The sequence below is a fragment of the Erythrolamprus reginae genome, chromosome 1, assembly GCF_031021105.1.
Source record: "Erythrolamprus reginae isolate rEryReg1 chromosome 1, rEryReg1.hap1, whole genome shotgun sequence".
NCBI lineage: Eukaryota > Metazoa > Chordata > Lepidosauria > Squamata > Dipsadidae > Erythrolamprus > Erythrolamprus reginae.
In genome coordinates, this window is record NC_091950.1 from 26029 (window position 1) to 52792 (window position 26764).

The 26764-nt window shown below is 52.8% G+C and overlaps 1 protein-coding gene across 1 annotated transcript in view; it reads left to right on the forward strand.

Annotated features, from left to right (window-relative positions):
- Positions 1-26764, forward strand: part of LOC139158140 (inactive serine/threonine-protein kinase PLK5-like) — a 66380-nt gene that overhangs the window by 18985 nt on the left and 20631 nt on the right. The window contains exons 8-9 of the mRNA XM_070735558.1: positions 2610-2748; positions 3504-3544. Of these exons, the coding sequence (XP_070591659.1) occupies positions 2610-2748; positions 3504-3544 (180 nt within the window). The remainder of the gene's footprint in view (positions 1-2609; positions 2749-3503; positions 3545-26764) is intronic.

Below are 26764 nucleotides of genomic sequence, written 5' to 3' on the forward strand. Positions count from 1 at the left end.
TCTCCTCTCCTCTTCTCTCCTCTGCTCTCCTCTCCTCTCTTCTCTGCTCCGCTCCGCTCTCCTCTCTGCTCTGCTCTCCTCTGCTCTTCTCTCCTCTGCTCTTCTGTCTTCTCTCCTCTGCTCTTCTCTGCTCTTCTCTCCTCTTCTCTCCTCTGCTCTTCTCTCCTCTTCTCTCCTCTGCTCTTCTGTCTTCTCTCCTCTGCCCTTCTCTGCTCTTCTCTTCTCTCCTCTTCTCTCCTCTGCTCTTCTCTGCTCTTCTCTCCTCTCTTCTCTCCTCTTCTCTCCTCTTCTCTTCTCTCCTCTTCTCTCCTCTTCTCTCCTCTGCTCTTCTCTCTTCTCTCCTCTCCTATTCTCTCCTCTCCTCTTCTCTCCTCTCTCCTCTCCTCCGCTCTCCTCTGCTCTCCTATTCCTTCCTCTCCTCTGCTCTGCTCTCTTCTCTCCTCTTCTCTCCTCTCTCCTCTGCTCTCCTCTCCTCTCCTCTCTCCTCTCTTCTCTTCTCCTCTGCTCTTCTCTCCTCTGCTCTTCTCTCCTCTTCTGTCCTCTGCTCTCCTCTCCTCTGCTCTTCTCTCCTCTCCTCTGCTCTCCTCTCTCCTCTTCTCTCCTCTTCTCTCCTCTCCTCTCTTCTCTCCTCTGCTCTTCTCTCCTCTCCTCTCTTCTCTGCTCTGCTCTGCTCTCCTCTCTTCTCTGCTCTCCTCTCCTCTCTTCTCTGCTCTGCTCCGCTCTGCTCTCCTCTCTGCTCTGCTCTCCTCTGCTCTTCTCTCCTCTCTTCTCCCCACTCTTCTCTCCTCTGCTCTCCTCTCCTCTCTCCACTTCTCTCCTCTGCTCTCCTCTCTTCTCTGCTCTGCTCCGCTCTGCTCTCCTCTCCGCTCTGCTCTCCTCTGCTCTTCTCTCCTCTCTTCTCCCCACTCTTCTCTCCTCTGCTCTCCTCTCCTCTCTCCTCTTCTCTCCTCTTCTCTGCTCCGCTCTGCTCTCCTCTCCGCTCTGCTCTCCTCTGCTCTTCTCTCCTCTGCTCTCCTCTCCTCTCTTCTCTCCTCTGCTCTTCTCTGCTCTTCTCTCCTCTCTTCTCTCCTCTGCTCTTCTCTCCTCTCCTCTCCTCTCTTCTCTCTTCTGCTCTTCTCTCCTCTGCTCTTCTCTGCTCTTCTCTCCTCTTCTCTCCTCTCTTCTCTCCTCTCCTCTGCTCTCCTCTCCTCTTCTCTCCTCTGCTCTCCTCTCCTCTCTTCTCTTCTCCGCTCCGCTCTCCTCTCTGCTCTGCTCTCCTCTGCTCTTCTCTCCTCTGCTCTTCTCTCCTCTCTTCTCTCCTCTGCTCTGCTCTCCTCTCCTCTCTCCTCTTCTCTCCTCTTCTCTCCTCTTCTCTCCTCTTCTCTCCTCTCCTCTCTTCTCTCCTCTGCTCTTCTCTCCTCTTCTCTCCTCTCTTCTCTCCTCTGCTCTTCTCTCCTCTGCTCTTCTCTCCTCTCTTCTCTCCTCTCTTCTCTCCTCTGCTCTTCTCTGCTCTCCTCTCTTCTCTCCTCTGCTCTTCTCTCCTCTGGTCTTCTCTCCTCTCCTCTCTTCTCTCCTCTGCTCTTCTCTCCTCTGCTCTCCTCCCTTCTCTCCTCTGCTCTGCTCTCCTCTCCTCTCCTCTCTTCTCTCCTCTGCTCTTTTCTCCTCTGCTCTCCTCTGCTCTCCTCTCTTCTCTCCTCTCCTCTCCTCTTCTCTCCTCTCTCCTCTCCTCTGCTCTTCTCTCCTCTTCTCTCCTCTGCTCTCCTCTCTTCTCTCCTCTGCTCTTCTCTCCTCTCCTCTTCTCTCCTCTCTCCTCTCCTCTGCTCTTCTCTCCTCTGCTCTCCTCTGCTCTCCTCTCCTCTCCTCTCTTCTCTCCTCTCCTCTTCTCTCCTCTCTCCTCTCCTCTGCTCTTCTCTCCTCTTCTCTCCTCTGCTCTCCTCTCTTCTCTCCTCTGCTCTTCTCTCCTCTCCTCTTCTCTCCTCTCTCCTCTCCTCTGCTCTTCTCTCCTCTGCTCTCCTCTGCTCTCCTCTCTTCTCTCCTCTGCTCTCCTCTCCTCTTCTCTCCTCTGCTCTCCTCTGCTCTCCTCTCCTCTCCTCTCTTCTCTCCTCTTCTTGCCTGCCAAAACCCCCTTTGGCCAGTGAAAGTCTCTTTCCTCCTCTCTTCCCTGGACCCCTGTCAGAGCCGCTTTCAGCCCCTCAAAGCCACAGAATTACATCAGGCAGAGCGTAAACGTCTGTGGAGAATCCGAACTCCAAACACTCCCAGAGGGTGGGGCCTTCCCTGCTCTCCTGAAATGTGGGAGCCCGCTTGGCCCAGAGAGGGTCTCCTTCGGGCAGCCCCCTCCCCTCGCAAGGCAGGCGTCTGCGTCCCCCCTCGGGCAAGGGGCTGGGTGGGGGCCAAGGCCTGGGGCTTGGCTCAGGGGTGCCAGGGGAATTCCTGGGCTGGGGGCTAGAGGGGCCCCAGAGGCCTCCTGCAATCTGACCAATCTCGGATGGGCCCCAAAGGACTTGGGAGACCCGCCCCTCCCTTGCTGTCACTCAGAGGGACCCACACCTCCCCCTCGAGGGTCCTGGGCATCATCAGCAGCAGCGTAACTGGGCTTCCCTCCCTTCCCCCCCGGCGTCTCCCCCCAGCATCCCACCCTGGCCAGGCTCCCCTCGCGCACGTGTCGTGCGGCCCCCGTCTTCCCTCTCGCCAACCCGCTTGGAAAGTTCTTCCAGAAAGCAGCCCGGCTCTTTCTCCGGGGCTCCCCTGGCCGGGACCCCCAGGCTGGTGAGTGTTCTTGGAAGGAAAAGGGAAGCGGGGAGGGCAGCCAATTCTCCTTCCCTTCCCCCAGCACCTTTGCAGGTAACATAGAAGACTGATGGCAGAAAAAGGAGCCGGGGTGGCGCAGCAGGTAGAGTGCTGTACTGCAGGCCACTGAAGCTGACTGTAGATCTGAAGGTCAGCGGTTCAAATCTCATCACCAGCTCAAGGTTGACTCAGCCTTCCATCCTTCCAAGGGGGGTCAAATGAGGACCCAGATTGTGGGGGCAAGAGGCTGGCTCTGTTAAAAAGTGCTATTGCTAACATGTTGTAAGCCGCGGCATAAAAATTGAATGAATGAATAAATAAATAAATAAATAAATAAAATAATAACTAAATAAATAAATAAATAAATAAATAAAAAGACCTCCTGGTCCATCTCGTCTGTCCTTATACTATTCCCTGTATTTTATCTTACAATGGATATGTGTTTATCCCAGGAATTTTTAAATTCAGTTACTGTGGATTTACCAACCACGTCTGCTGGAAGTTTGTTCCAAGCATCTACTACTCTTTCAGTCAAATAATATTTTCTCATGTTGCTCATGTTGCTTTTGATCTTTCCCCCAACTAACTTCAGATTGTGTCCCCTTGTTCTTGTGTTCACTTTCCTATTAAAAACACTTCCCTCCTGAACCTTGTTTAACCCTTTAACATATTTAAAGTTAGTTTTCTAGTCCTCAGCATATCTGATCGTGTTCCTCTACTACTGCCCCCCCCAGTGAGCCCTGCAGCCCAAGAACTGGAGGAGACCCCCCAGCCAGTGTTCCCTCTCATTTTTTCTCGGTGTAGGCGGAAAAGTATAGTGTCTGAGCAGCAGTCCCTTTGGGACTGGCCGGCATAGAAGTAAAAATAAATAAATAAGAAAAATAAATAAATAAATAAATAAGAAAAAAATCCCTTCTTTTTTATTAAAAGAAATTAATAATAAAGCAAAACCAAAATCTATTACTATTAAAACTAAAATCACCAAAAACACAACTACTGTATTAATAAATCCATGCTTTAAAATATTCATTTCTTAAATATTTATCATAGTATTATAGTGATCTAATAATACTATGAAAATCAATCTGAAAAACCAATGCATCAATTAATATATTTCCATATTTACTTTTCTATAATTTCATTCAATATTTCCAAGCTCAATTACTTTTCAGGAACTTCAATTTTATGAGAGTTCTGTTTTAAGAGAATTGTCTGAGACAGCTTCTTTACAATGTAAATAAGAGGCTGTCACAAAGGGAGAGTCCAGTTATTCTCCAGAGCACCTGAAGGACAAGAAGCAATGGGTGGAAACTAATCAAGGAGAGAAGCAACTTAGAAGCAAGGAGTGAATGTGAGAACAATTAATCCATGGAACTACTTGCCTCTAGAAGTTGTGAATGCTCAAACATTGGAAGTTTTAAAGAAGATGTTGGATACCCACTTGTCTGTAGGGTTTTCTGCCTAAGCAGGGGGTTGGACTAGAAGACCTCCAAGGTCCCTTCCATCTTGGTTGTTATAAAATGTTTTACATTTTAAAATATCTGTACAAGCTACAAGAGACATCTCTTTAGAGGAACATCTTCCCACCTTGTGGACAATACTTCCAGAAACTGGGAAAAGCCATAAACTTCTACATCTAGTATCTAGTTCAGTAAACACAGATCAGTTTGACATGCCTTGATGGTTAATGAACTATCAGTCTCTCTAGGACTCTCAGCTGACTTGCACCTAAGGAGGTTTTGATTTATTTATTTTTTGCAAAAGCAAAACCAACATCATTTAGAAGCAGTAAAAAATGCCTTCAATGAGAATTTAAAAAATACAATATCCAATTAGAAAAAGCCAAATTCTTCTCTCCTTCTTTCTTCCCCGCTCCTTCCCCACAGTGGAAATCCAATCCAGTCAGTTTTAAAGTCATGCTGCATTTTGGAGTCAGGGGGGGGGAATGAAGCGGCTGAGATCCCCCCCCTCTCTGGTGGAAATCCAATCCAGTCAGTTTTAAAGTCATGCTGCATTTTGGAGTCAGGGGGGGGGATGAAGCGGCTGAGACCCCCCCTCTCTCTCTGGTGGAAATCCAATCCAGTCAGTTTTAAAGTCACGCTGCATTTTGGAGTGGGGGGGGAATGAAGCGGCTGAGACCCCCCCTCTCTCTCTGGTGGAAATCCAATCCAGTCAGTTTTAAAGTCATGCTGCATTTTGGAGTGGGGGGGGAATGAAGCGGCTGAGACCCCCCCTCTCTCTCTGGTGGAAATCCAATCCAGTCAGTTTTAAAGTCACACCACATTTTGGAGTCGGGGGGGGGAATGAAGCGGCTGAGACCCCCCCTCTCTCTCTGGTGGAAATCCAATCCAGTCAGTTTTAAAGTCACACCACATTTTGGAGTCAGAGGGGGGGGAATGAAGTGGCTGAGACCCCCCCTCACTCTCTCTGGTGGAAATCCAATCCAGTCAGTTTTAAAGTCAGGCTGCATTTTGGAGTCCGGGGGGGGGGGGAATGAAGCGGCTGAGACCCCCCCTCTCTCTCTGGTGGAAATCCAATCCAGTCAGTTTTAAAGTCACACCACATTTTGGAGTCAGGGGGGGGAATGAAGCGGCTGATACCCCCCCTCTCTCTCTGGTGGAAATCCAATCCAGTCAGTTTTAAAGTCACACCACATTTTGGAGTCAGAGGGGGGGGAATGAAGTGGCTGAGACCCCCCCTCACTCTCTCTGGTGGAAATCCAATCCAGTCAGTTTTAAAGTCACACCACATTTTGGAGTCAGGGGGGGGAATGAAGCGGCTGATACCCCCCCTCTCTCTCTGGTGGAAATCCAATCCAGTCAGTTTTAAAGTCACGCTGCATTTTGGAGTCAGGGGGGGGAATGAAGCGGCTGAGACCCCCCCTCTCTCTCTGGTGGAAATCCAATCCAGTCAGTTTTAAAGTCACACCACATTTTGGAGTCAGGGGGGGGAATGAAGCGGCTGAGACCCCCCCTCTCTCTCTGGTGGAAATCCAATCCAGTCAGTTTTAAAGTCAGGCTGCATTTTGGAGTCAGGGGGGGGGGGAATGAAGCGGCTGAGACCCCCCCTCTCTCTCTGGTGGAAATCCAATCCAGTCAGTTTTAAAGTCACGCTGCATTTTGGAGTCAGGGGGGGGGAATGAAGCGGCTGAGACCCCCCCTCTCTCTCTGGTGGAAATCCAATCCAGTCAGTTTTAAAGTCAGGCTGCATTTTGGAGTCAGGGGGGGGGAATGAAGCGGCTGAGACCCCCCCTCTCTCTCTGGTGGAAATCCAATCCAGTCAGTTTTAAAGTCACGCTGCATTTTGGAGTCAGAGGGGGGGGAATGAAGCGGCTGATACCCCCCCTCTCTCTCTGGTGGAAATCCAATCCAGTCAGTTTTAAAGTCACACCACATTTTGGAGTCAGAGGGGGGGGGAATGAAGTGGCTGATACCCCCCCCTCTCTCTGGTGGAAATCCAATCCAGTCAGTTTTAAAGTCACACCACATTTTGGAGTCAGGGGGGGGGGGGAATGAAGCGGCTGATACCCCCCCTCTCTCTCTGGTGGAAATCCAATCCAGTCAGTTTTAAAGTCACGCTGCATTTTGGAGTCAGGGGGGGGGAATGAAGCGGCTGAGACCCCCCCTCTCTCTCTTGTGGAAATCCAATCCAGTCAGTTTTAAAGTCACGCTGCATTTTGGAGTCAGGGGGGGGAATGAAGCGGCTGATACCCTCCCTCTCTCTCTGGTGGAAATCCAATCCAGTCAGTTTTAAAGTCACGCTGCATTTTGGAGTCAGGGGGGGGGAATGAAGCGGCTGATACCCCCCCTCTCTCTCTGGTGGAAATCCAATCCAGTCAGTTTTAAAGTCACGCTGCATTTTGGAGTCAGGGGGGGGGGAATGAAGCGGCTGAGACCCCCCCTCTCTCTCTGGTGGAAATCCAATCCAGTCAGTTTTAAAGTCACGCTGCATTTTGGAGTCAGGGGGGGGAATGAAGCGGCTGATACCCCCCCTCTCTCTCTGGTGGAAATCCAATCCAGTCAGTTTTAAAGTCACGCTGCATTTTGGAGTCAGGGGGGGGAATGAAGCGGCTGAGACCCCCCCTCTCTCTCTGGTGGAAATCCAATCCAGTCAGTTTTAAAGTCACGCTGCATTTTGGAGTCAGGGGGGGGAATGAAGCGGCTGAGACCCCCCCCTCTCTCTCTGGTGGAAATCCAATCCAGTCAGTTTTAAAGTCAGGCTGCATTTTGGAGTCGGGGGGGGAATGAAGCGGCTGAGACCCCCCCTCTCTCTCTGGTGGAAATCCAATCCAGTCAGTTTTAAAGTCACGCTGCATTTTGGAGTCAGGGGGGGGAATGAAGCGGCTGAGACCCCCCCTCTCTCTCTGGTGGAAATCCAATCCAGTCAGTTTTAAAGTCAGGCTGCATTTTGGAGTCGGGGGGGGAATGAAGCGGCTGAGACCCCCCCTCTCTCTCTGGTGGAAATCCAATCCAGTCAGTTTTAAAGTCAGGCTGCATTTTGGAGTCAGGGGGGGGAATGAAGCGGCTGAGACCCCCCCTCTCTCTCTGGTGGAAATCCAATCCAGTCAGTTTTAAAGTCAGGCTGCATTTTGGAGTCGGGGGGGGGAATGAAGCGGCTGAGACCCCCCCTCTCTCTCTGGTGGAAATCCAATCCAGTCAGTTTTAAAGTCACGCTGCATTTTGGAGTCAGGGGGGGGAATGAAGCGGCTGAGACCCCCCCTCTCTCTCTGGTGGAAATCCAATCCAGTCAGTTTTAAAGTCAGGCTGCATTTTGGAGTCAGGGGGGGGAATGAAGCGGCTGAGACCCCCCCTCTCTCTCTGGTGGAAATCCAATCCAGTCAGTTTTAAAGTCAGGCTGCATTTTGGAGTCAGGGGGGGGAATGAAGCGGCTGAGACCCCCCCTCTCTCTCTGGTGGAAATCCAATCCAGTCAGTTTTAAAGTCACGCTGCATTTTGGAGTCAGGGGGGGGAATGAAGCGGCTGAGACCCCCCCTCTCTCTCTGGTGGAAATCCAATCCAGTCAGTTTTAAAGTCAGGCTGCATTTTGGAGTCAGGGGGGGGAATGAAGCGGCTGAGACCCCCCCTCTCTCTCTGGTGGAAATCCAATCCAGTCAGTTTTAAAGTCACGCTGCATTTTGGAGTCAGGGGGGGGAATGAAGCGGCTGAGACCCCCCCTCTCTCTCTGGTGGAAATCCAATCCAGTCAGTTTTAAAGTCACGCTGCATTTTGGAGTCAGGGGGGGGAATGAAGCGGCTGAGACCCCCCCTCTCTCTCTGGTGGAAATCCAATCCAGTCAGTTTTAAAGTCAGGCTGCATTTTGGAGTCAGGGGGGGGAATGAAGCGGCTGAGACCCCCCCTCTCTTTCTGGTGGAAATCCAATCCAGTCAGTTTTAAAGTCACGCTGCATTTTGGAGTCAGGGGGGGGAATGAAGCGGCTGAGACCCCCCCTCTCTCTCTGGTGGAAATCCAATCCAGTCAGTTTTAAAGTCACGCTGCATTTTGGAGTCAGGGGGGGGAATGAAGCGGCTGAGACCCCCCCTCTCTCTCTGGTGGAAATCCAATCCAGTCAGTTTTAAAGTCACGCTGCATTTTGGAGTCAGGGGGGGGAATGAAGCGGCTGAGACCCCCCCTCTCTCTCTGGTGGAAATCCAATCCAGTCAGTTTTAAAGTCAGGCTGCATTTTGGAGTCGGGGGGGGGAATGAAGCGGCTGAGACCCCCCCTCTCTCTCTGGTGGAAATCCAATCCAGTCAGTTTTAAAGTCACGCTGCATTTTGGAGTCAGGGGGGGGAATGAAGCGGCTGAGACCCCCCCTCTCTCTCTGGTGGAAATCCAATCCAGTCAGTTTTAAAGTCAGGCTGCATTTTGGAGTCGGGGGGGGGGATGAAGCGGCTGAGACCCCCCCTCTCTCTCTGGTGGAAATCCAATCCAGTCAGTTTTAAAGTCAGGCTGCATTTTGGAGTCAGGGGGGGGAATGAAGCGGCTGAGACCCCCCCTCTCTCTCTGGTGGAAATCCAATCCAGTCAGTTTTAAAGTCAGGCTGCATTTTGGAGTCAGGGGGGGGAATGAAGCGGCTGAGACCCCCCCTCTCTCTCTGGTGGAAATCCAATCCAGTCAGTTTTAAAGTCACGCTGCATTTTGGAGTCGGGGGGGGAATGAAGCGGCTGAGACCCCCCCTCTCTCTCTGGTGGAAATCCAATCCAGTCAGTTTTAAAGTCACGCTGCATTTTGGAGTCAGGGGGGGGAATGAAGCGGCTGAGACCCCCCCTCTCTCTCTGGTGGAAATCCAATCCAGTCAGTTTTAAAGTCAGGCTGCATTTTGGAGTCAGGGGGGGGGAATGAAGCGGCTGAGACCCCCCCTCTCTCTCTGGTGGAAATCCAATCCAGTCAGTTTTAAAGTCACGCTGCATTTTGGAGTCAGAGGGGGGGGAATGAAGCGGCTGATACCCCCCCCCTCTCTCTGGTGGAAATCCAATCCAGTCAGTTTTAAAGTCACACCACATTTTGGAGTCAGAGGGGGGGGAATGAAGTGGCTGATACCCCCCCCTCTCTCTGGTGGAAATCCAATCCAGTCAGTTTTAAAGTCACACCACATTTTGGAGTCAGGGGGGGGAATGAAGCGGCTGATACCCCCCCTCTCTCTCTGGTGGAAATCCAATCCAGTCAGTTTTAAAGTCATGCTGCATTTTGGAGTCAGGGGGGGGAATGAAGCGGCTGAGACCCCCCCGCTCTCTCTGGTGGAAATCCAATCCAGTCAGTTTTAAAGTCACGCTGCATTTTGGAGTCAGGGGGGGGAATGAAGCGGCTGATACCCCCCCTCTCTCTCTGGTGGAAATCCAATCCAGTCAGTTTTAAAGTCACGCTGCATTTTGGAGTCAGGGGGGGGGAATGAAGCGGCTGATACCCCCCTCTCTCTCTGGTGGAAATCCAATCCAGTCAGTTTTAAAGTCACGCTGCATTTTGGAGTCAGGGGGGGAATGAAGCGGCTGATACCCCCCCTCTCTCTCTGGTGGAAATCCAATCCAGTCAGTTTTAAAGTCACGCTGCATTTTGGAGTCAGGGGGGGGGGAATGAAGCGGCTGAGACCCCCCCCTCTCTCTCTGGTGGAAATCCAATCCAGTCAGTTTTAAAGTCACACCACATTTTGGAGTCAGAGGGGGGGGAATGAAGTGGCTGAGACCCCCCCTCACTCTCTCTGGTGGAAATCCAATCCAGTCAGTTTTAAAGTCAGGCTGCATTTTGGAGTCGGGGGGGGGAATGAAGCGGCTGATACCCCCCCTCTCTCTCTGGTGGAAATCCAATCCAGTCAGTTTTAAAGTCACACCACATTTTGGAGTCAGGGGGGGGAATGAAGCGGCTGATACCCCCCCGCTCTCTCTGGTGGAAATCCAATCCAGTCAGTTTTAAAGTCACGCTGCATTTTGGAGTCAGGGGGGGGAATGAAGCGGCTGAGACCCCCCCTCTCTCTGGTGGAAATCCAATCCAGTCAGTTTTAAAGTCATGCTGCATTTTGGAGTCGGGGGGGGAATGAAGCGGCTGAGACCCCCCCTCTCTCTGGTGGAAATCCAATCCAGTCAGTTTTAAAGTCACGCTGCATTTTGGAGTCAGGGGGGGGAATGAAGCGGCTGAGACCCCCCCTCTCTCTGGTGGAAATCCAATCCAGTCAGTTTTAAAGTCACGCTGCATTTTGGAGTCAGGGGGGGGAATGAAGCGGCTGAGACCCCCCCTCTCTCTGGTGGAAATCCAATCCAGTCAGTTTTAAAGTCACGCTGCATTTTGGAGTCGGGGGGGGGGGAATGAAGCGGCTGAGACCCCCCCTCTCTCTGGTGGAAATCCAATCCAGTCAGTTTTAAAGTCACGCTGCATTTTGGAGTCAGAGGGGGGGGAATGAAGCGGCTGATACCCCCCCTCTCTCTCTGGTGGAAATCCAATCCAGTCAGTTTTAAAGTCACACCACATTTTGGAGTCAGAGGGGGGGGAATGAAGTGGCTGATACCCCCCCTCTCTCTGGTGGAAATCCAATCCGGTCAGTTTTAAAGTCACACCACATTTTGGAGTCAGGGGGGGGGAATGAAGCGGCTGATACCCCCCCTCTCTCTCTGGTGGAAATCCAATCCAGTCAGTTTTAAAGTCACGCTGCATTTTGGAGTCAGGGGGGGGAATGAAGCGGCTGAGACCCCCCCTCTCTCTCTGGTGGAAATCCAATCCAGTCAGTTTTAAAGTCACGCTGCATTTTGGAGTCAGGGGGGGGAATGAAGCGGCTGATACCCCCCCTCTCTCTCTGGTGGAAATCCAATCCAGTCAGTTTTAAAGTCACGCTGCATTTTGGAGTCAGGGGGGGGGGAATGAAGCGGCTGATACCCCCCCTCTCTCTCTGGTGGAAATCCAATCCAGTCAGTTTTAAAGTCACGCTGCATTTTGGAGTCAGGGGGGGGGAATGAAGCGGCTGAGACCCCCCTCTCTCTCTGGTGGAAATCCAATCCAGTCAGTTTTAAAGTCACACCACATTTTGGAGTCAGAGGGGGGGGAATGAAGTGGCTGAGACCCCCCCTCACTCTCTCTGGTGGAAATCCAATCCAGTCAGTTTTAAAGTCACGCTGCATTTTGGAGTCAGGGGGGGGGGAATGAAGCGGCTGAGACCCCCCCTCTCTCTCTGGTGGAAATCCAATCCAGTCAGTTTTAAAGTCACACCACATTTTGGAGTCAGAGGGGGGGGAATGAAGTGGCTGAGACCCCCCCTCACTCTCTCTGGTGGAAATCCAATCCAGTCAGTTTTAAAGTCAGGCTGCATTTTGGAGTCGGGGGGGGGAATGAAGCGGCTGATACCCCCCCTCTCTCTCTGGTGGAAATCCAATCCAGTCAGTTTTAAAGTCACACCACATTTTGGAGTCAGGGGGGGGAATAAAGCGGCTGATACCCCCCCCTCTCTCTGGTGGAAATCCAATCCAGTCAGTTTTAAAGTCACGCTGCATTTTGGAGTCAGGGGGGGGAATGAAGCGGCTGAGACCCCCCCTCTCTCTGGTGGAAATCCAATCCAGTCAGTTTTAAAGTCACGCTGCATTTTGGAGTCGGGGGGGGAATGAAGCGGCTGAGACCCCCCCTCTCTCTGGTGGAAATCCAATCCAGTCAGTTTTAAAGTCACGCTGCATTTTGGAGTCAGGGTGGGGAATGAAGCGGCTGAGACCCCCCCTCTCTCTGGTGGAAATCCAATCCAGTCAGTTTTAAAGTCACGCTGCATTTTGGAGTCAGGGGGGGGAATGAAGCGGCTGAGACCCCCCCTCTCTCTGGTGGAAATCCAATCCAGTCAGTTTTAAAGTCACGCTGCATTTTGGAGTCGGGGGGGGGAATGAAGCGGCTGAGACCCCCCCTCTCTCTGGTGGAAATCCAATCCAGTCAGTTTTAAAGTCACGCTGCATTTTGGAGTCAGAGGGGGGGGAATGAAGCGGCTGATACCCCCCCTCTCTCTCTGGTGGAAATCCAATCCAGTCAGTTTTAAAGTCACACCACATTTTGGAGTCAGAGGGGGGGGAATGAAGTGGCTGATACCCCCCCCTCTCTCTGGTGGAAATCCAATCCAGTCAGTTTTAAAGTCACACCACATTTTGGAGTCAGGGGGGGGGAATGAAGCGGCTGATACCCCCCCTCTCTCTCTGGTGGAAATCCAATCCAGTCAGTTTTAAAGTCACGCTGCATTTTGGAGTCAGGGGGGCGGAATGAAGCGGCTGAGACCCCCCTCTCTCTCTGGTGGAAATCCAATCCAGTCAGTTTTAAAGTCACGCTGCATTTTGGAGTCAGGGGGGGGAATGAAGCGGCTGATACCCCCCCTCTCTCTCTGGTGGAAATCCAATCCAGTCAGTTTTAAAGTCACGCTGCATTTTGGAGTCAGGGGGGGGGGAATGAAGCGGCTGATACCCCCCCTCTCTCTCTGGTGGAAATCCAATCCAGTCAGTTTTAAAGTCACGCTGCATTTTGGAGTCAGGGGGGGGGAATGAAGCGGCTGAGACCCCCCCTCTCTCTCTGGTGGAAATCCAATCCAGTCAGTTTTAAAGTCACACCACATTTTGGAGTCAGAGGGGGGGGAATGAAGTGGCTGAGACCCCCCCTCACTCTCTCTGGTGGAAATCCAATCCAGTCAGTTTTAAAGTCACGCTGCATTTTGGAGTCGGGGGGGGGGAATGAAGCGGCTGATAACCCCCCCCTCTCTCTGGTGGAAATCCAATCCAGTCAGTTTTAAAGTCACACCACATTTTGGAGTCAGGGGGGGGAATGAAGCGGCTGATACCCCCCCCTCTCTCTGGTGGAAATCCAATCCAGTCAGTTTTAAAGTCACGCTGCATTTTGGAGTCAGGGGGGGGAATGAAGCGGCTGAGACCCCCCCTCTCTCTGGTGGAAATCCAATCCAGTCAGTTTTAAAGTCACGCTGCATTTTGGAGTCGGGGGGGGAATGAAGCGGCTGAGACCCCCCCTCTCTCTGGTGGAAATCCAATCCAGTCAGTTTTAAAGTCACGCTGCATTTTGGAGTCAGGGGGGGGAATGAAGCGGCTGAGACCCCCCCTCTCTCTGGTGGAAATCCAATCCAGTCAGTTTTAAAGTCACGCTGCATTTTGGAGTCAGGGGGGGGGAATGAAGCGGCTGAGACCCCCCCTCTCTCTGGTGGAAATCCAATCCAGTCAGTTTTAAAGTCACGCTGCATTTTGGAGTCGGGGGGGGGAATGAAGCGGCTGAGACCCCCCCTCTCTCTGGTGGAAATCCAATCCAGTCAGTTTTAAAGTCACGCTGCATTTTGGAGTCAGGGGGGGGAATGAAGCGGCTGAGACCCCCCCTCTCTCTCTGGTGGAAATCCAATCCAGTCAGTTTTAAAGTCACGCTGCATTTTGGAGTCAGGGGGGGGAATGAAGCGGCTGAGACCCCCCCCCTCTCTCTGGTGGAAATCCAATCCAGTCAGTTTTAAAGTCAGGCTGCATTTTGGAGTCAGGGGGGGGAATGAAGCGGCTGAGACCCCCCCCCCTCTCTCTGGTGGAAATCCAATCCAGTCAGTTTTAAAGTCACGCTGCATTTTGGAGTCAGGGGGGGGAATGAAGAGGCTGAGACCCCCCCTCTCTCTCTGGTGGAAATCCAATCCAGTCAGTTTTAAAGTCACGCTGCATTTTGGAGTCAGGGGGGGGAATGAAGCGGCTGAGACCCCCCCTCTCTCTCTGGTGGAAATCCAATCCAGTCAGTTTTAAAGTCAGGCTGCATTTTGGAGTCAGGGGGGGGGAATGAAGCGGCTGAGACCCCCCCCTCTCTCTCTGGTGGAAATCCAATCCAGTCAGTTTTAAAGTCACGCTGCATTTTGGAGTCAGAGGGGGGGGAATGAAGCGGCTGATACCCCCCCTCTCTCTCTGGTGGAAATCCAATCCAGTCAGTTTTAAAGTCACACCACATTTTGGAGTCAGAGGGGGGGAATGAAGTGGCTGATACCCCCCCTCTCTCTCTGGTGGAAATCCAATCCAGTCAGTTTTAAAGTCACGCTGCATTTTGGAGTCAGGGGGGGGAATGAAGCGGCTGAGACCCCCCCTCTCTCTCTGGTGGAAATCCAATCCAGTCAGTTTTAAAGTCACGCTGCATTTTGGAGTCAGGGGGGGGAATGAAGCGGCTGATACCCCCCCTCTCTCTCTGGTGGAAATCCAATCCAGTCAGTTTTAAAGTCACGCTGCATTTTGGAGTCAGGGGGGGGAATGAAGCGGCTGAGACCCCCCCTCTCTCTCTGGTGGAAATCCAATCCAGTCAGTTTTAAAGTCACGCTGCATTTTGGAGTCAGGGGGGGGAATGAAGCGGCTGAGACCCCCCCTCTCTCTCTGGTGGAAATCCAATCCAGTCAGTTTTAAAGTCAGGCTGCATTTTGGAGTCAGGGGGGGGGGGAATGAAGCGGCTGATACCCCCCCCTCTCTCTCTGGTGGAAATCCAATCCAGTCAGTTTTAAAGTCACGCTGCATTTTGGAGTCAGGGGGGGGAATGAAGCGGCTGAGACCCCCCCCCTCTCTCTGGTGGAAATCCAATCCAGTCAGTTTTAAAGTCACGCTGCATTTTGGAGTCAGGGGGGGGAATGAAGCGGCTGAGACCCCCCCTCTCTCTCTGGTGGAAATCCAATCCAGTCAGTTTTAAAGTCACACCACATTTTGGAGTCAGGGGGGGGGAATGAAGCGGCTGATACCCCCCCCTCTCTCTGGTGGAAATCCAATCCAGTCAGTTTTAAAGTCACGCTGCATTTTGGAGTCACGGGGGGGAATGAAGCGGCTGAGACCCCCCCTCTCTCTCTGGTGGAAATCCAATCCAGTCAGTTTTAAAGTCACACCACATTTTGGAGTCAGAGGGGGGGGAATGAAGTGGCTGATACCCCCCCTCTCTCTCTGGTGGAAATCCAATCCAGTCAGTTTTAAAGTCACACCACATTTTGGAGTCGGGGGGGGGGGGGAATGAAGCGGCTGATACCCCCCCTCTCTCTCTGGTGGAAATCCAATCCAGTCAGTTTTAAAGTCACGCTGCATTTTGGAGTCGGGGGGGGAATGAAGCGGCTGAGACCCCCCCTCTCTCTCTGGTGGAAATCCAATCCAGTCAGTTTTAAAGTCACGCTGCATTTTGGAGTCGGGGGGGAATGAAGCGGCTGAGACCCCCCCTCTCTCTCTGGTGGAAATCCAATCCAGTCAGTTTTAAAGTCAGGCTGCATTTTGGAGTCGGGGGGGAATGAAGCGGCTGAGACCCCCCCACTCTCTGGTGGAAATCCAATCCAGTCAGTTTTAAAGTCACACCACATTTTGGAGTCAGAGGGGGGGGAATGAAGTGGCTGAGACCCCCCCTCACTCTCTCTGGTGGAAATCCAATCCAGTCAGTTTTAAAGTCACGCTGCATTTTGGAGTCGGGGGGGGAATGAAGCGGCTGATACCCCCCCTCTCTCTCTGGTGGAAATCCAATCCAGTCAGTTTTAAAGTCACACCACATTTTGGAGTCAGGGGGGGGAATGAAGCGGCTGATACCCCCCCCTCTCTCTGGTGGAAATCCAATCCAGTCAGTTTTAAAGTCACGCTGCATTTTGGAGTCAGGGGGGGGAATGAAGCGGCTGAGACCCCCCCTCTCTCTGGTGGAAATCCAATCCAGTCAGTTTTAAAGTCACGCTGCATTTTGGAGTCGGGGGGGGAATGAAGCGGCTGAGACCCCCCCTCTCTCTGGTGGAAATCCAATCCAGTCAGTTTTAAAGTCACGCTGCATTTTGGAGTCAGGGGGGGGAATGAAGCGGCTGAGACCCCCCCTCTCTCTGGTGGAAATCCAATCCAGTCAGTTTTAAAGTCACGCTGCATTTTGGAGTCAGGGGGGGGAATGAAGCGGCTGAGACCCCCCCTCTCTCTGGTGGAAATCCAATCCAGTCAGTTTTAAAGTCACGCTGCATTTTGGAGTCGGGGGGGGGGAATGAAGCGGCTGAGACCCCCCCTCTCTCTGGTGGAAATCCAATCCAGTCAGTTTTAAAGTCACGCTGCATTTTGGAGTCAGGGGGGGGAATGAAGCGGCTGAGACCCCCCCTCTCTCTCTGGTGGAAATCCAATCCAGTCAGTTTTAAAGTCACGCTGCATTTTGGAGTCAGGGGGGGGAATGAAGCGGCTGAGCCCCCCCCCTCTCTCTGGTGGAAATCCAATCCAGTCAGTTTTAAAGTCACGCTGCATTTTGGAGTCGGGGGGGGAATGAAGCGGCTGAGACCCCCCCCCTCTCTCTGGTGGAAATCCAATCCAGTCAGTTTTAAAGTCACGCTGCATTTTGGAGTCGGGGGGGAATGAAGCGGCTGAGACCCCCCCTCTCTCTCTGGTGGAAATCCAATCCAGTCAGTTTTAAAGTCAGGCTGCATTTTGGAGTCGGGGGGGAATGAAGCGGCTGAGACCCCCCCACTCTCTGGTGGAAATCCAATCCAGTCAGTTTTAAAGTCACACCACATTTTGGAGTCAGAGGGGGGGGGAATTAAGTGGCTGATACCCCCCCCTCTCTGGTGGAAATCCAATCCAGTCAGTTTTAAAGTCAGGCTGCATTTTGGAGTCAGGGGGGGAATGAAGCGGCTGAGACCCCCCCTCTCTCTCTGGTGGAAATCCAATCCAGTCAGTTTTAAAGTCACGCTGCATTTTGGAGTCACGGGGGGGGGAATGAAGCGGCTGAGACCCCCCCTCTCTCTGGTGGAAATCCAATCCAGTCAGTTTTAAAGTCACGCTGCATTTTGGAGTCGGGGGGGGGAATGAAGCGGCTGAGACCCCCCCTCTCTCTGGTGGAAATCCAATCCAGTCAGTTTTAAAGTCACGCTGCATTTTGGAGTCAGGGGGGGGAATGAAGCGGCTGAGACCCCCCCTCTCTCTCTGGTGGAAATCCAATCCAGTCAGTTTTAAAGTCACGCTGCATTTTGGAGTCAGGGGGGGGAATGAAGCGGCTGAGACCCCCCCCTCTCTCTGGTGGAAATCCAATCCAGTCAGTTTTAAAGTCAGGCTGCATTTTGGAGTCAGGGGGGGGAATGAAGCGGCTGAGACCCCCCCCCCTCTCTCTGGTGGAAATCCAATCCAGTCAGTTTTAAAGTCACGCTGCATTTTGGAGTCAGGGGGGGGAATGAAGAGGCTGAGACCCCCCCTCTCTCTCTGGTGGAAATCCAATCCAGTCAGTTTTAAAGTCACGCTGCATTTTGGAGTCAGGGGGGGGAATGAAGCGGCTGAGACCCCCCCTCTCTCTCTGGTGAAATCCAATCCAGTCAGTTTTAAAGTCAGGCTGCATTTTGGAGTCAGGGGGGGGGAATGAAGCGGCTGAGACCCCCCCTCTCTCTCTGGTGGAAATCCAATCCAGTCAGTTTTAAAGTCACGCTGCATTTTGGAGTCAGAGGGGGGGGAATGAAGCGGGCTGATACCCCCCCTCTCTCTCTGGTGGAAATCCAATCCAGTCAGTTTTAAGTCACACCACATTTTGGAGTCAGAGGGGGGGAATGAAGTGGCTGATACCCCCCCTCTCTCTCTGGTGGAAATCCAATCCAGTCAGTTTTTAAAGTCACGCTGCATTTTGGAGTCAGGGGGGGAATGAAGCGGGCTGAGACCCCCCCCTCTCTCTCTGGTGGAATCCAATCCAGTCAGTTTTAAAGTCACGCTGCATTTTGGAGTCAGGGGGGGGAATGAAGCGGCTGATACCCCCCCTCTCTCTCTGGTGGAAATCCAATCCAGTCAGTTTTAAAAGTCACGCTGCATTTTGGGAGTCAGGGGGGGGAATGAAGCGGCTGAGACCCCCCCTCTCTCTCTGGTGGAAATCCAATCCAGTCAGTTTTAAAGTCACGCTGCATTTTGGAGTCAGGGGGGGGAATGAAGCGGCTGAGACCCCCCTCTCTCTCTGGTGGAAATCCAATCCAGTCAGTTTTAAAGTCAGGCTGCATTTTGGAGTCAGGGGGGGGGGAATGAAGCGGCTGATACCCCCCCTCTCTCTCTGGTGGAAATCCAATCCAGTCAGTTTTAAAGTCACGCTGCATTTGGAGTCAGGGGGGGAATGAAGCGGCTGAGACCCCCCCTCTCTCTGGTGGAAATCCAATCCAGTCAGTTTTAAAGTCACGCTGCATTTTGGAGTCAGGGGGGGGAATGAAGCGGCTGAGACCCCCCCTCTCTCTCTGGTGGAAATCCAATCCAGTCAGTTTTAAAGTCACACCACATTTTGGAGTCAGGGGGGGGGGGAATGAAGCGGCTGATACCCCCCCCTCTCTCTGGTGGAAATCCAATCCAGTCAGTTTTAAAGTCACGCTGCATTTTGGAGTCACGGGGGGGAATGAAGCGGCTGAGACCCCCCCTCTCTCTCTGGTGGAAATCCAATCCAGTCAGTTTTAAAGTCACACCACATTTTGGAGTCAGAGGGGGGGGAATGAAGTGGCTGATACCCCCCCTCTCTCTCTGGTGGAAATCCAATCCAGTCAGTTTTAAAGTCACACCACATTTTGGAGTCGGGGGGGGGAATGAAGCGGCTGATACCCCCCCTCTCTCTCTGGTGGAAATCCAATCCAGTCAGTTTTAAAGTCACGCTGCATTTTGGAGTCGGGGGGGGAATGAAGCGGCTGAGACCCCCCCTCTCTCTCTGGTGGAAATCCAATCCAGTCAGTTTTAAAGTCACGCTGCATTTTGGAGTCGGGGGGGAATGAAGCGGCTGAGACCCCCCCTCTCTCTCTGGTGGAAATCCAATCCAGTCAGTTTTAAAGTCAGGCTGCATTTTGGAGTCGGGGGGGAATGAAGCGGCTGAGACCCCCCCACTCTCTGGTGGAAATCCAATCCAGTCAGTTTTAAAGTCACACCACATTTTGGAGTCAGAGGGGGGGGAATGAAGTGGCTGAGACCCCCCCTCACTCTCTCTGGTGGAAATCCAATCCAGTCAGTTTTAAAGTCACGCTGCATTTTGGAGTCGGGGGGGGAATGAAGCGGCTGATACCCCCCCTCTCTCTCTGGTGGAAATCCAATCCAGTCAGTTTTAAAGTCACACCACATTTTGGAGTCAGGGGGGGGAATGAAGCGGCTGATACCCCCCCCTCTCTCTGGTGGCAATCCAATCCAGTCAGTTTTAAAGTCACGCTGCATTTTGGAGTCAGGGGGGGGAATGAAGCGGCTGAGACCCCCCCTCTCTCTGGTGGAAATCCAATCCAGTCAGTTTTAAAGTCACGCTGCATTTTGGAGTCGGGGGGGGAATGAAGCGGCTGAGACCCCCCCCTCTCTCTGGTGGAAATCCAATCCAGTCAGTTTTAAAGTCACGCTGCATTTTGGAGTCAGGGGGGGGAATGAAGCGGCTGAGACCCCCCCTCTCTCTGGTGGAAATCCAATCCAGTCAGTTTTAAAGTCACGCTGCATTTTGGAGTCAGGGGGGGGAATGAAGCGGCTGAGACCCCCCCTCTCTCTGGTGAAATCCAATCCAGTCAGTTTTAAAGTCACGCTGCATTTTGGAGTCGGGGGGGGGAATGAAGCGGCTGAGACCCCCCCTCTCTCTGGTGGAAATCCAATCCAGTCAGTTTTAAAGTCACGCTGCATTTTGGAGTCAGGGGGGGGAATGAAGCGGCTGAGACCCCCCCTCTCTCTCTGGTGGAAATCCAATCCAGTCAGTTTTAAAGTCACGCTGCATTTTGGAGTCAGGGGGGGGGAATGAAGCGGCTGAGCCCCCCCCCTCTCTCTGGTGGAAATCCAATCCAGTCAGTTTTAAAGTCAGGCTGCATTTTGGAGTCAGGGGGGGGAATGAAGCGGCTGAGACCCCCCCCCCTCTCTCTGGTGGAAATCCAATCCAGTCAGTTTTAAAGTCACGCTGCATTTTGGAGTCAGGGGAGGGAATGAAGAGGCTGAGACCCCCCCTCTCTCTCTGGTGGAAATCCAATCCAGTCAGTTTTAAAGTCACGCTGCATTTTGGAGTCAGGGGGGGAATGAAGCGGCTGAGACCCCCCCTCTCTCTCTGGTGGAAATCCAATCCAGTCAGTTTTAAAGTCAGGCTGCATTTTGGAGTCAGGGGGGGGGGAATGAAGCGGCTGAGACCCCCCCTCTCTCTCTGGTGGAAATCCAATCCAGTCAGTTTTAAAGTCACGCTGCATTTTGGAGTCAGAGGGGGGGGAATGAAGCGGCTGATACCCCCCCCCTCTCTCTGGTGGAAATCCAATCCAGTCAGTTTTAAAGTCACACCACATTTTGGAGTCAGAGGGGGGGGGAATGAAGTGGCTGATACCCCCCCTCTCTCTCTGGTGGAAATCCAATCCAGTCAGTTTTAAAGTCACGCTGCATTTTGGAGTCAGGGGGGGGAATGAAGCGGCTGAGACCCCCCCTCTCTCTCTGGTGGAAATCCAATCCAGTCAGTTTTAAAGTCACGCTGCATTTTGGAGTCAGGGGGGGGGAATCAAGCGGCTGATACCCCCCCTCTCTCTCTGGTGGAAATCCAATCCAGTCAGTTTTAAAGTCACGCTGCATTTTGGAGTCAGGGGGGGGAATGAAGCGGCTGAGACCCCCCCTCTCTCTCTGGTGGAAATCCAATCCAGTCAGTTTTAAAGTCACGCTGCATTTTGGAGTCAGGGGGGGGAATGAAGCGGCTGAGACCCCCACTCTCTCTCTGGTGGAAATCCAATCCAGTCAGTTTTAAAGTCAGGCTGCATTTTGGAGTCAGGGGGGGGGAATGAAGCGGCTGATACCCCCCCTCTCTCTCTTGGTGGAAATCCAATCCAGTCAGTTTTAAAGTCACGCTGCATTTTGGAGTCAGGGGGGGGGAATGAAGCGGCTGAGACCCCCCCCTCTCTCTGGTGGAAATCCAATCCAGTCAGTTTTAAAGTCACGCTGCATTTTGGAGTCAGGGGGGGGAATGAAGCGGCTGAGACCCCCCCTCTCTCTCTGGTGGAAATCCAATCCAGTCAGTTTTAAAGTCACACCACATTTTGGAGTCAGGGGGGGGGGAATGAAGCGGCTGATACCCCCCCTCTCTCTGGTGGAAATCCAATCCAGTCAGTTTTAAAGTCACGCTGCATTTTGGAGTCACGGGGGGGGAATGAAGCGGCTGAGACCCCCCCTCTCTCTCTGGTGGAAATCCAATCCAGTCAGTTTTAAAGTCACACCACATTTTGGAGTCAGAGGGGGGGAATGAAGTGGCTGATACCCCCCCTCTCTCTCTGGTGGAAATCCAATCCAGTCAGTTTTAAAGTCACACCACATTTTGGAGTCGGGGGGGGGGAATGAAGCGGCTGATACCCCCCCCTCTCTCTCTGGTGGAAATCCAATCCAGTCAGTTTTAAAGTCACGCTGCATTTTGGAGTTGGGGGGGGAATGAAGCGGCTGAGACCCCCCCTCTCTCTCTGGTGGAAATCCAATCCAGTCAGTTTTAAAGTCACGCTGCATTTTGGAGTCGGGGGGGAATGAAGCGGCTGAGACCCCCCCTCTCTCTCTGGTGGAAATCCAATCCAGTCAGTTTTAAAGTCAGGCTGCATTTTGGAGTCGGGGGGGAATGAAGCGGCTGAGACCCCCCCCACTCTCTGGTGGAAATCCAATCCAGTCAGTTTTAAAGTCACACCACATTTTGGAGTCAGAGGGGGGGGGGGAATTAAGTGGCTGATACCCCCCCCTCTCTGGTGGAAATCCAATCCAGTCAGTTTTAAAGTCAGGCTGCATTTTGGAGTCAGGGGGGGAATGAAGCGGCTGAGACCCCCCCCTCTCTCTCTGGTGGAAATCCAATCCAGTCAGTTTTAAAGTCACGCTGCATTTTGGAGTCAGGGGGGGGGAATGAAGCGGCTGAGACCCCCCCTCTCTCTCTGGTGGAAATCCAATCCAGTCAGTTTTAAAGTCAGGCTGCATTTTGGAGTCAGGGGGGGGAATGAAGCGGCTGAGACCCCCCCTCTCTCTCTGGTGGAAATCCAATCCAGTCAGTTTTAAGTCACGCTGCATTTTGGAGTCAGGGGGGGGAATGAAGCGGCTGAGACCACCCCCTCTCTGGTGGAAATCCAATCCAGTCAGTTTTAAAGTCACACCACATTTTGGAGTCAGAGGGGGGGGGAATTAAGTGGCTGATACCCCCCCCTCTCTGGTGGAAATCCAATCCAGTCAGTTTTAAAGTCAGGCTGCATTTTGGAGTCAGGGGGGGGAATGAAGCGGCTGAGACCCCCCCTCTCTCTCTGGTGGAAATCCAATCCAGTCAGTTTTAAAGTCACGCTGCATTTTGGAGTCAGGGGGGGGAATGAAGCGGCTGAGACCCCCCCTCTCTCTCTGGTGGAAATCCAATCCAGTCAGTTTTAAAGTCACACCACATTTTGGAGTCAGAGGGGGGGGGAATGAAGTGGCTGATACCCCCCCCTCTCTCTGGTGGAAATCCAATCCAGTCAGTTTTAAAGTCAGGCTGCATTTTGGAGTCAGGGGGGGGAATGAAGCGGCTGATACCCCCCCCCTCTCTGGTGGAAATCCAATCCAGTCAGTTTTAAAGTCAGGCTGCATTTTGGAGTCAGGGGGGGGAATGAAGCGACTGATACCCCCCCTCTCTCTCTGGTGGAAATCCAATCCAGTCAGTTTTAAAGTCAGGCTGCATTTTGGAGTCAGGGGGGGGAATGAAGCGGCTGATACCCCCCCTCTCTCTCTGGTGGAAATCCAATCCAGTCAGTTTTAAAGTCAGGCTGCATTTTGGAGTCAGGGGGGGGAATGAAGCGGCTGATACCCCCCCCTCTCTCTCTGGTGAAAGTCCAATCCAGTCAGTTTTAAAGTCAGGCTGCATTTTGGAGTCAGGGGGGGGAATGAAGCGGCTGATACCCCCCCTCTCTCTCTGGTGGAAATCCAATCCAGTCAGTTTTAAAGTCAGGCTGCATTTTGGAGTCAGGGGGGGGAATGAAGCGGCTGATACCCCCCCTCTCTCTCTGGTGGAAATCCAATGCAGTCAGTTTTAAAGTCAGGCTGCATTTTGGAGTCAGGGGGGGGAATGAAGCGGCTGAGACCCCCCCCTCTCTCTCTGTTGAAAATCCAATCCAGTCAGTTTTAAAGTCAGGCTGCATTTTGGAGTCAGGGGGGGGAATGAAGCGGCTGATACCCCCCCCCTCTCTCTGGTGAAAATCCAATCCAGTCAGTTTTAAAGTCAGGCTGCATTTGGGAGTCAGGGGGGGGAATGAAGCGGCTGAGACCCCCCCCTCTCTCTGGTGGAAATCCAATCCAGTCAGTTTTAAAGTCACGCTGCATTTGGGAGTCAGGGGGGGGGAATGAAGCGGCTGATACCCCCCCTCTCTCTCTGGTGGAAATCCAATCCAGTCAGTTTTAAAGTCAGGCTGCATTTTGGAGTCAGGGGGGGGAATGAAGCGGCTGATACCCCCCCCTCTCTCTGGTGGAAATCCAATCCAGTCAGTTTTAAAGTCAGGCTGCATTTTGGAGTCAGGGGGGGGAATGAAGCGGCTGATACCCCCCCTCTCTCTCTGGTGGAAATCCAATCCAGTCAGTTTTAAAGTCAGGCTGCATTTTGGAGTCAGGGGGGGGAATGAAGCGGCTGATACCCCCCTCTCTCTCTGGTGGAAATCCAATCCAGTCAGTTTTAAAGTCAGGCTGCATTTTGGAGTCAGGGGGGGGAATGAAGTGGCTGAGACCCCCCCTCTCTCTCTGGTGGAAATCCAATCCAGTCAGTTTTAAAGTCAGGCTGCATTTTGGAGTCAGGGGGGGGAATGAAGCGGCTGATACCCCCCCTCTCTCTGGTGGAAATCCAATCCAGTCAGTTTTAAAGTCAGGCTGCATTTTGGAGTCAGGGGGGGGGAATGAAGCGGCTGAGACCCCCCCTCTCTCTGGTGGAAATCCAATCCAGTCAGTTTTAAAGTCAGGCTGCATTTTGGAGTCAGGGGGGGGAATGAAGCGGCTGAGACCCCCCCTCTCTCTGGTGGAAATCCAATCCAGTCAGTTTTAAAGTCACACCACATTTTGGAGTCAGGGGGGGAATGAAGCGGCTGATACCCCCCCCTCTCTCTGGTGGAAATCCAATCCAGTCAGTTTTAAAGTCAGGCTGCATTTTGGAGTCAGGGGGGGGAATGAAGCGGCTGAGACCCCCCCTCTCTGGTGGAAATCCAATCCAGTCAGTTTTAAAGTCAGGCTGCATTTTGGAGTCAGGGGGGGGAATGAAGCGGCTGATACCCCCCCCTCTCTGGTGGAAATCCAATCCAGTCAGTTTTAACGTCAGGCTGCATTTTGGAGTCAGGGGGGGGAATGAAGCGGCTGAGACCCCCCCTCTCTCTCTGGTGGAAATCCAATCCAGTCAGTTTTAACGTCAGGCTGCATTTTGGAGTCAGGGGGGGGAATGAAGCGGCTGATACCCCCCCTCTCTCTCTGGTGGAAATCCAATCCAGTCAGTTTTAAAGTCACGCTGCATTTTGGAGTCAGGGGGGGGAATGAAGCGGCTGAGACCCCCCCTCTCTCTCTGGTGGAAATCCAATCCAGTCAGTTTTAAAGTCACGCTGCATTTTGGAGTCGGGGGGGGGAATGAAGCGGCTGAGACCCCCCCTCTCTCTGGTGGAAATCCAATCCAGTCAGTTTTAAAGTCACGCTGCATTTTGGAGTCAGGGGGGGGAATGAAGCGGCTGATACCCCCCCCTCTCTCTGGTGGAAATCCAATCCAGTCAGTTTTAAAGTCAGGCTGCATTTTGGAGTCAGGGGGGGGAATGAAGCGGCTGAGACCCCCCCCTCTCTCTGGTGGAAATCCAATCCAGTCAGTTTTAAAGTCACGCTGCATTTGGGAGTCAGGGGGGGGAATGAAGCGGCTGATACCCCCCCTCTCTCTCTGGTGGAAATCCAATCCAGTCAGTTTTAAAGTCAGGCTGCATTTTGGAGTCAGGGGGGGGGAATGAAGCGGCTGAGACCCCCCCTCTCTCTGGTGGAAATCCAATCCAGTCAGTTTTAAAGTCAGGCTGCATTTTGGAGTCAGGGGGGGGAATGAAGCGGCTGAGACCCCCCCCTCTCTCTGGTGGAAATCCAATCCAGTCAGTTTTAAAGTCACACCACATTTTGGAGTCAGGGGGGGAATGAAGCGGCTGATACCCCCCCTCTCTCTCTGGTGGAAATCCAATCCAGTCAGTTTTAAAGTCAGGCTGCATTTTGGAGTCAGGGGGGGGGAATGAAGCGGCTGAGACCCCCCCTCTCTCTGGTGGAAATCCAATCCAGTCAGTTTTAAAGTCAGGCTGCATTTTGGAGTCAGGGGGGGGAATGAAGCGGCTGAGACCCCCCCCTCTCTGGTGGAAATCCAATCCAGTCAGTTTTAAAGTCAGGCTGCATTTTGGAGTCGGGGGGGGGAATGAAGCGGCTGAGACCCCCCCTCTCTCTGGTGGAAATCCAATCCAGTCAGTTTTAAAGTCACGCTGCATTTTGGAGTCGGGGGGGGGAATGAAGCGGCTGAGACCCCCCCCTCTCTCTGGTGGAAATCCAATCCAGTCAGTTTTAAAGTCACGCTGCATTTTGGAGTCAGGGGGGGGGAATGAAGCGGCTGATACCCCCCCCTCTCTCTGGTGGAAATCCAATCCAGTCAGTTTTAAAGTCAGGCTGCATTTTGGAGTCAGGGGGGGGAATGAAGCGGCTGAGACCCCCCCCTCTCTCTGGTGGAAATCCAATCCAGTCAGTTTTAAAGTCACGCTGCATTTGGGAGTCAGGGGGGGGAATGAAGCGGCTGATACCCCCCCTCTCTCTCTGGTGGAAATCCAATCCAGTCAGTTTTAAAGTCAGGCTGCATTTTGGAGTCAGGGGGGGGGAATGAAGCGGCTGAGACCCCCCCTCTCTCTGGTGGAAATCCAATCCAGTCAGTTTTAAAGTCAGGCTGCATTTTGGAGTCAGGGGGGGGAATGAAGCGGCTGAGACCCCCCCCTCTCTCTGGTGGAAATCCAATCCAGTCAGTTTTAAAGTCACACCACATTTTGGAGTCAGGGGGGGAATGAAGCGGCTGATACCCCCCCTCTCTCTCTGGTGGAAATCCAATCCAGTCAGTTTTAAAGTCAGGCTGCATTTTGGAGTCAGGGGGGGGGAATGAAGCGGCTGAGACCCCCCCTCTCTCTGGTGGAAATCCAATCCAGTCAGTTTTAAAGTCAGGCTGCATTTTGGAGTCAGGGGGGGGAATGAAGCGGCTGAGACCCCCCCCTCTCTGGTGGAAATCCAATCCAGTCAGTTTTAAAGTCAGGCTGCATTTTGGAGTCAGGGGGGGGAATGAAGCGGCTGATACCCCCCCCCTCTCTGGTGGAAATCCAATCCAGTCAGTTTTAAAGTCAGGCTGCATTTTGGAGTCAGGGGGGGGAATGAAGCGGCTGATACCCCCCCTCTCTCTCTGGTGGAAATCCAATCCAGTCAGTTTTAAAGTCAGGCTGCATTTTGGAGTCAGGGGGGGGAATGAAGCGGCTGAGACCCCCCCTCTCTCTCTGGTGGAAATCCAATCCAGTCAGTTTTAAAGTCAGGCTGCATTTTGGAGTCAGGGGGGGGAATGAAGCGGCTGATACCCCCCCTCTCTCTCTGGTGAAAGTCCAATCCAGTCA